This window comes from Aythya ferina, assembly GCF_964211825.1.
Source record: "Aythya ferina genome assembly, chromosome: 17".
NCBI lineage: Eukaryota > Metazoa > Chordata > Aves > Anseriformes > Anatidae > Aythya > Aythya ferina.
The window spans coordinates 10,450,005-10,457,989 of NC_140316.1; the positions used below are offsets into that span (position 1 = coordinate 10,450,005).

The following is a 7,985-nucleotide window of genomic DNA, read 5'->3' on the forward strand; positions in this document are numbered from 1 at the left end:
TCCCCATTTCCCTGTCCCCCCATATCCCTCCCCACCCCCCCACGTCCCCACAGATCCCCCCACGTGTCCCTGCAGCCATACAGCCATACCCCCCCCATCTCCATATCCCCATCCCCCTGTCACCCCCCACCCCATCTCCCCTCCCAAATCCCCCCCCCATGCCCCATAGATACCCCCCCACGTCCCCATATCCCCCCCTATCCCCCCCAAACCCCCCCAAACCCCCCAATCCCCCCCAATCCCCCCCAATCCCCCCCCATACCCACCCCCATCCCTCCCCATCTCCCCCCACCCCCCCCATCCCCCCCTTTTCCCCCCCCCCCCCCCCCGTTTGGTGCCCCCGCCCCCTCCGCTCCCCTCCCTGCCCTTTCTGGGCCGTTTCCAACTTCCCGGCCGGGCGAGGCGGCGGCGGCGGCGGCGGGGCTCCGAGGTGGGGGGGGGGGGGGGGCGGCTGGGGTGGGCTCTCGGCCCCCGCTTCGCTCCCGTTTCAGCCCCGGTTCGGCCCCGGGGGCCACCGGCGGATGGCGGCGGGGGCGGGGGAGGCGGCGGGGCCCCCCCCCGCTGCTCACAGCCCGGCCCGGCCCGGCCCGGAGGCAGCGGCTCGGGGACGGTGAGTGCGGGGGGTTTTGGTGGGGGGGGGGGGGGGTGTACGGGGTTTTTGGGGGGGTGGGCACCGAGTTGAGGCTGCGTCCGTGGGTCCCCGGGAGCCCCCCCCCCTACAAATCACCCCCCTCCAGTCGGCATCTGCCGCGCAGGTGCTGCCCCTCCCCCCCGAAACCCCCCCCCCTCCCTCGGCAAAGAGACCCCCCCCCCCCAAAATTGGACCCCCCCTCATGTGGGAGCTCGCCCCTCCCCCTCTTAACCTCCCCCCCCTCCTCCCAGCACGGTGCCCCCCCCCCCAGCAGACACCACCCCCAGACCCCCCCCCCGTACCCCTGCAGGGCCCCCCCTGTCACAGCCACCCCCCCCCGCGGCAGGCACCACCCCAACCCCCCCCCCATCACCCCCCGGGCACTGCCCCCCCCGGACACCCCCTTATCAGGTCACCTTATCACAACACCCCCTTATCTGTGCCCCCCCCCCCAGCAGGGACCCCCAGGGTGAGGGGTTGGGGTGAGGGGGCTCCCTTCAGGGGTGGGGGCTCGCTGGCTCTTGTGCCCCCCCCCCCAAATATCCCACCCCCCAGTGCAGCCCCCCCAGCCCCACATTACACCCCCATGGGGTTTCCTGGGGGGGAGGGAGGGGGTCTCCCTGAACCTCCCCCCCACCCCCCCAGGGTGGCACCCAGGGTGCTGGCAGCGGGTGGGTGCCACCCACGATGACTGGGCAGCTTTGGGAGGGGGTGGGGGGGGCACTGGGGACATCAACCCCATCTTGGGGGGGGGGGCACACAGCACAGCGGGGTGGGGGGGACACGGTGGGGGTCCTGCAGGTGGTGGTGACATCCCTGTGCCCATGGGGGGACACCGGGTGGGGGGGGACACTGGGTAGGGGGACACCGGGTGGGGTGGGCACTGGGTGAGGTGGGTACTGGGTGGGGTGGGCACCAGGTGAGTGGGGGCTTCTGGGGGGGGTGTTGCAGGGTCTGAGCCCCCCCCAGGTCCCATATAACACCCGTTGCCCCCCCCCAGCTCGCCATGGCCGACCAGAGCAACATCCAGTCGGCCGCCTCCAAGAGCATCCGGCCGTTCCGCTCCAGCGAGGAGTACCTGGAGGCCATGAAGGAGGACCTGGCCGAGTGGTTCAACACCCTGTACGAGCTGGATGTGCAGCCCGACACCTTCCTGGAGAGCCTGGAGACGGGCTGCGCCCTCTGCCAGCACGCCAACAACGTCACCCGCAGCGCCGGCGACTTCCAGCGCCGGCACCCGGCCGCCGCCGCCCGCATGCGGGTCCCCCGGCGCGAGGTGGTCTTCCAGGCCCGCAACGTGGCCCCCGGCTCCTTCGTGGCCCGCGACAACGTCTCCAACTTCATCCAGTGGTGCCGCCAGGACCTGGGCATCCAGGACGTGCTGATGTTCGAGACCAACGACCTGGTGCTGAAGAAGAACGAGAAGAACTTTGTCCTCTGCCTGCTGGAGGTGGCCAGGCGGGGCGCCAAGTTCGGCATGCTGGCCCCCATGCTGATCCAGATGGAGGAGGAGATCGAGGAGGAGATGCGGGACCCCACGGCGCAGGGCGCGCTGGGCGCGCACCGCGAGGGCCGGGCCCCGAGGAACAGGGCCCTGGGCTCGGCCGGCGGCGGGCAGCGCCTGGCCCTGTGCGACCTCAGGAACCTGGACGAGCTGGTGAGCGCGGCACGGGGCCTCCAGCCTCCGGCGGGGAGGTCTGGACCGGGGGGGGCTCTCTAGGCAGCCAGCGGGAGCTCTATGGCCTCTCTATCCACCCAACATGATCTCTATGGTCCATGGGAGGTCCTCTCTAGGCACCCAGCTGGGATCTCTATGGCCTGTAAGATGGCCTCTCTAGCCTCCCAACTGGGATCTCTGTGGTCCATGGGAGGTTCCCTCCATCCACCCAACTGGGATCTCTATGGTCCATAGGAGGTCCTCTCTATCCACCCAAGAAGGAACTCTATGACCTATGGGAGGTCCTTTCTAGCCACCCAACTGGGATCTCTATGACCTGTAGGAGTTCCTCTCTGTCTACCCAAGAAGGAACTCTATGGCCCTTAGGAGGTCCTCCATCCACCCAAAGGGATCTCTATGACCCATGGGAGGTCCTGTCTAGCCACCCAACAGGAACTCTATGGCCCGTAGGAGGTCCTCTCTAGCCACCCAAGAAGGAACTCTATGGCCTGTGGGAGGTCTTCTCTATCCACCCAACAGTAACTCTATGGCCCATAGTATGGCCTCTCTATCCACCCACGGGATCTCTATGGTCCATGGGAGGTCCTCTCTATCCATCCAATGTGATCTCTATGACCTGTAAGAGGTCCTCCCTGTCCACCCAGGAGGAACTCTATGGCTCATAGGTGGTCTTCTCTAGCCACCCAAACAGAAACTCTATGACCCATGGGATGTCCTCTCTACCCACCCACCATGATCTCTATGACCCTTGGGAGGTCCCCTCCATGCCCCCAACGGGACCTCCATGGCCCCCCGGCGCCCTCCCCGTGCACCCCCGGGCTCCCCACAGCCCCCACAGCCCTCGGTGCCCCCCCAGGACCTCCGTGGGCCATGGGAGGTCCCCCCCGTGCACCCAAGGGGGCTGTCCGTGCCTGGGGGAGGTCCTCCACGCACCCAACCATGCTCCATCCAGCCCATGGGGTGTCCTCTCCACCCTCCCACCCAGGCCACCCACGGGTGTGGGGCTGTCACCCCGTAGCGGTGACATCCCCGGGGACATTGGGAGGGGTGCCATGGGGTGAGGGGACACGGGGCACCACGTGCGGCTCGGCCAGGATTAGCAGTGCGCAGGGTGGATTAACGCAGCCCTGCCCTCCCCTGACCCCCCCATCCCCTAATCCCAAAGCCGTTTTTTAATCGAAACCCCGATTCTGCGCTAAATCCCGCAGCCTGACGCAGCTCCCGGGGGGATCGGGGGATTGGGGGGGGACATTGGGGTGCTGCTGACCGCCCCCCCCCAGGGTACCCCAACCTGCCCCGGCCCCCCTGCGGGGCGCTGCCAGCCCCGAGGGAATTTTTCCGGGCTGCGTAATGCCTCGCCATGGGCTTTTATGGGCAGCGATGGAGCCGGGGAGGAGCCTGCATCCGGCCTGGCCCAGCCACCGCACCGGGGGACGGGTCCCCAAGGGGGTCCCCTGCTCGTCCCCACGTCCCCAGGGCTCGGGGTCAGGCCCCCGGGGCTCCCTGCAGCTCCCCTCCCCATGCCTCAGTTTCCCCATAGATGAGAGGATCGGGGGGGGGGCCGCACGCTGGCCTGGCTGGAGGAGAGCGGTGGGCAGGAAGGAGGAATTACACAAAAATAAGAATTAAAAAAAAAGGGGGGGGAATTGCTAAAAAAAGCAAGGAAACAGGGTTGGTGAAGCCAGAGGGGTGCTGGGGGCACCCACCCCTCGGGCCAGGTCCGTGCTGATGCCAAACCCCAGACACAACAGTGATGTCCCTGGGGGTCCCTGTCCCCAAATCCCCCAAATCCCCCCCGCCTGAGCCCCCTCTGCCCCCCCAGGCTGTGTCCCTGTGCCACGCCGCTCCTCCAGCCGGGGCAGGATGCGGCCATGTCCCCACGTCCCCCGGCATGGACCCGTGCCTAATCCCTGACGTCAGCCCCGCAGCTTCCCGGCCCCACAGACACGGGCGGACGGGGCCGGGGGGCAGCGGGGGGTCCAAAAACCCCCTTTGGGGACCCCCCAGATACGGGGCGCAGCCTCTCCACCTCCCCAAAAAACTTGCTTGTTTTGAGCCGTGCCAAGAACTGACGCTTTCCCGAGTGGAAAAACCCACCCCGGGGACACGCCTGGGAGCGGCGGGAGGATTCTGGGGCTTTTTTTAATTCTCCTTTTTTTCTAAAAAAAAAAAAAAAAAAAAAAAAAAAAAAAAAAGCAAACAAAAAAACCCGCTGCTTTCGGTGCCCGGCTGTGGGAAGTCCCCGGGGCCCCTCTCTCGGGGAGGCTCCCTGGGGGCTGCGGCCCCTCGTGGGTGCCCCCCAATTTGGGGGGGCGCAGGGGATGGGAGCTGCTCGGCTCCCCCCCTGGTTGTGCAGCCAGGTTTTGGGGTGGGGGGCGCTGACCGGGGGTGGGGGGGTCTCATCTTTTTCCCCTCAGGTGCGGGAGATCCTGGGCTGCTGCACGTGCCCGTCCCAGTTCCCCATGGTCAAAGTCTCCGAGGGTAAATACAAAGTGGGAGACTCCAACGCCCTCATCTTCGTGCGAGTAAGAACAGCACCCCCACCTCCTTTTTGGGGCTGGGAGGGGGCCCTGGGGACGCGTCCTGCATGGTTCTGGGGGGGCCCTTCCATGGGGGAACCCCAAAAGGGTCGGGGTTTGGCACCCCGGGTCTCAGTGCCCCCAGCCCCAAGTGGGGACGGGATTTATCCTTCCCCTCACCCCCACTTCTCCACCTCCTTTTGGGGTCTGGCGGGGCTCCCCTCACACCCTGGGGTCCATGCTGCCTTTTTTGGGGGTTTGGGGGGTTTTGGGGGGTTTTGGGGCTGACGGCACACCCCTTCCCCTGCCCAGGTGCTGAGGAGCCACGTGATGGTGCGCGTCGGGGGTGGCTGGGACACGCTGGAGCATTACCTGGACAAGCACGACCCGTGCCGCTGCGCTTCCCTCTGTGAGTGCCCCCCCGACCCCAAACCGCCCCCACTTGCCCCTATTTGGGTTTTTTTCCCCTCTCCTTTCTCCTTGTGGGGCCGTTTTCCTGCAGGGTGGGCTGCTCGGGGAACTGATCCGGCTGGAACGGGGCAAAAACCAGAAAAGTTTGTTCCCACTTTGGGCCAAATTCACCCCCGGTGAAGGTCCCGGTGCTGTGCGAGGGGTCGGGTGGGATGGGGCGAGCACCCCCTGACCCCCCCCGTGTCCCCTTTTCCCTTGCAGCCCACCGCCTGCCCCCCGCCCGCCCCCCGGCCTTCTCCCCACAGAAAGCAGCCGCCAGCCCCAGCACCCCGCGCCGTGCCGAGCCCGCCTGCCCCGGGGACCGGGACCACAACCGGGACCGGGACAGGGACAGGGACAGGGATAGGGACCGGGACCGGCGTGTCCCCGTTCCCGGGGGCTGCCCCCCACCCAGCGGCATCCCGAAGCCGTCGGCCGGTGCCGTGCTGCCCCCGCGGGGCCCCGCGCACGGCTCCGCCAGCCCCTCCAGGAGCCCCGGTGGAGCCCTCAGGTAGGGTCAGCACCCCTGGGTGCTGCTCGGGGGGTGGCTGCTGTCCCCGTGCTGTCCCCTGTGCCCTCACTGTCCCCATCCCCTCGCTGTCCCCTTATTGTCCCCATGCTGTCCCCATTCCCCTCACCATCCCGTCCCCTCGCTATCCCCTGTCCCCTCACTGTCCCCATGCTGTCCCTTGTCCCCCCCCTCACTGTCCCCTCCTTGTCCCCATGTTGTCCCCCCGCAATGGGGGTAATGGGGGGGTAATGGGGTGTAATGGGGTTTAATAGGGTGCAATGGGGGTAATGGGGTGCAATGGGGGATGCAGTGGGGGGTAAGGGGGGGTAAGGGGGTGCAATGGGGATAATGAGGGGGTAATGGGGGGCTAATGGGGGTGTAATGGGGTCCATGGGGTGTAATGGGGTGTAATAGGGTGTAATGGGGGGTAATGGGGTGCAATGGGGGGGGTAATGGGGTGTAATGGGTGTAATGGGGGGTGCAATGGGGGTGTAATGGGGGTATTTGGGGTGTAATGGGGGGGTAATGGGGGTGTAATGGGGTTTAATAGTGTGCAATGGGGGTAATGGGGTGCAATGGGGGGTGCAATGGGGGGGTAAGGGGGTGCAATGGGGGTACTGGGCTGTAATGGGGGGGTAATGGGGGTGTCCCCCCGCTGTCCCCTCCCCGTTGCCATGGTGACCGCGGCCCGGCGGGGAGGGGGGGGGCAGGAAGCCGGGTGGGGGGGGGCGGGGCGGGAAGCGCGGCGGGGCCCGGCCCCACGGGGAGGGAGCGGCCCCGCGCTGCCCCCCCCAGCACACACTGCGCAGGCGCGGGGCGGGAGGGGCGGGGCTTCGCGGGGACACGCCCACTGCTGGGATGGGGGGGAATGGGGGAATGGGGGGGTAATGGGGTTAATGGGGGGTAATGGGGTGCAATGGGGTTCATAGGGTGTAATAGGGGGTGTAATGGGGGTACTGGGGGTGTAATAGGGGGCAATAGGGTGCAATGGGGGGTGAAAGGGAGGGTAAGGGGGTGCAATGGGGGTAATGGGGGGTAATGGGGAGGTAATGGGGGTTAATAGGGTGCAATGGGGGGTGAAATGGGGGGGTGAAATGGGGGGGTAAGGGGGGATAAGGGGATGCAATGGGGGAGTAATGGGATGTAATGGGGGGTAATGGGGTTCATAGGGTGTAATGGGGGGTAATGGGGCGTAATAGAGTGCAATGGGGGTGTAATTGGGGTAATGGGGGTGTAATAAGGGGTAATGGGGTGCAATGGGGGTGAAATGGGGGGAGTAATGGGGGTAAGGAGGTGTAATGGGGGTAACGGGGCTAACGGGGGGTAATGGGATGTAATGAGGGGATAACTAGGGTGTAATGGGGGTTAATAGGGCTGTATTGGGGGTAATGGGGTGCAATGGGATGTAATGGGGGGGTAACGGGGTGCAATGGGGTTCAAGGGAGGAGGTGCAACGTAGGGTGCTGGGGTGCACTGGGGGCTGCAGCGGGGGTCTGGCCCCCTCACCCTCCTCTTCCTCTCCCCCCTCCCCAGGCCCCGCGACCCCGCTCCCGCCCGCAGCCGCCGCCCGTCGGGGGACAGCGACTCGTCCTCGGTGTCCTCGGTGTCCTCGGCGGGACCCCCGCGCCCCCACCGCCCCACGGCCCCCACGACCCCCTCACCTCGCCGCCAGCCCCCCGGCCGCAGCCGCTCGGGCGACCGCAGCCCCCTGCCCCTCCGCAAACCCCCGGGGGGGTTGGGGGACGAGCGGGGCCGCCCGCGTGTCCCCAACGGGCCGGGTTCGGGGCCACCGCGTGCCCGGAGCCAAGGGCGCCCCGTGGCCACCGAGCCCGTGCTGCTGATCCGCCGAGGGCGCGACGGGCAGCACTCGTGGGCACGGACCCCCGCCAAAACCCCCCAGACCCCCCGGCGCTGCTCCTTGCCCGGGAACGGGGACAGGGACGGGGATAGGGATCGGGACGGGGACGGGGACGCCTTCCAGGAGGAGCTGGAGGAGCTGGTGAGGAGGCTGCGGGCCCCTCTGCGCTTGGAGCCCGGGCAGGAGCAGCAGCTTTTGGGGAGGCTGGAGGAGGAATTTTTGGCCAACACGCGGCTGATGGAGCTGCAGGACCCCCCCCCGGCACAGGGGACCCCCGAAGCGGGCGGCGGGGCGGCCGCCGACTCGGCTTATTGCTCTTCCTCTCCTCCTCATCCTCC

The 7,985-nt window shown here is 67.3% G+C and overlaps 1 protein-coding gene across 1 annotated transcript; it reads left to right on the top strand.

The window, feature by feature from the left end:
• Nucleotides 1-457: 457 nt before the first annotated feature.
• GAS2L1 (growth arrest specific 2 like 1) lies at nucleotides 458-7,980 on the top strand (the record flags this gene model as incomplete). Its single annotated transcript, XM_084539236.1, has 6 exons — nucleotides 458-610; nucleotides 1,632-2,288; nucleotides 4,727-4,834; nucleotides 5,141-5,237; nucleotides 5,501-5,789; nucleotides 7,323-7,980. Coding segments are annotated over exons 2-6 (1,803 nt in total), but the record flags the coding sequence as incomplete, so codon positions are not given.
• Between the last annotated feature and the right edge of the window lie 5 nt (nucleotides 7,981-7,985).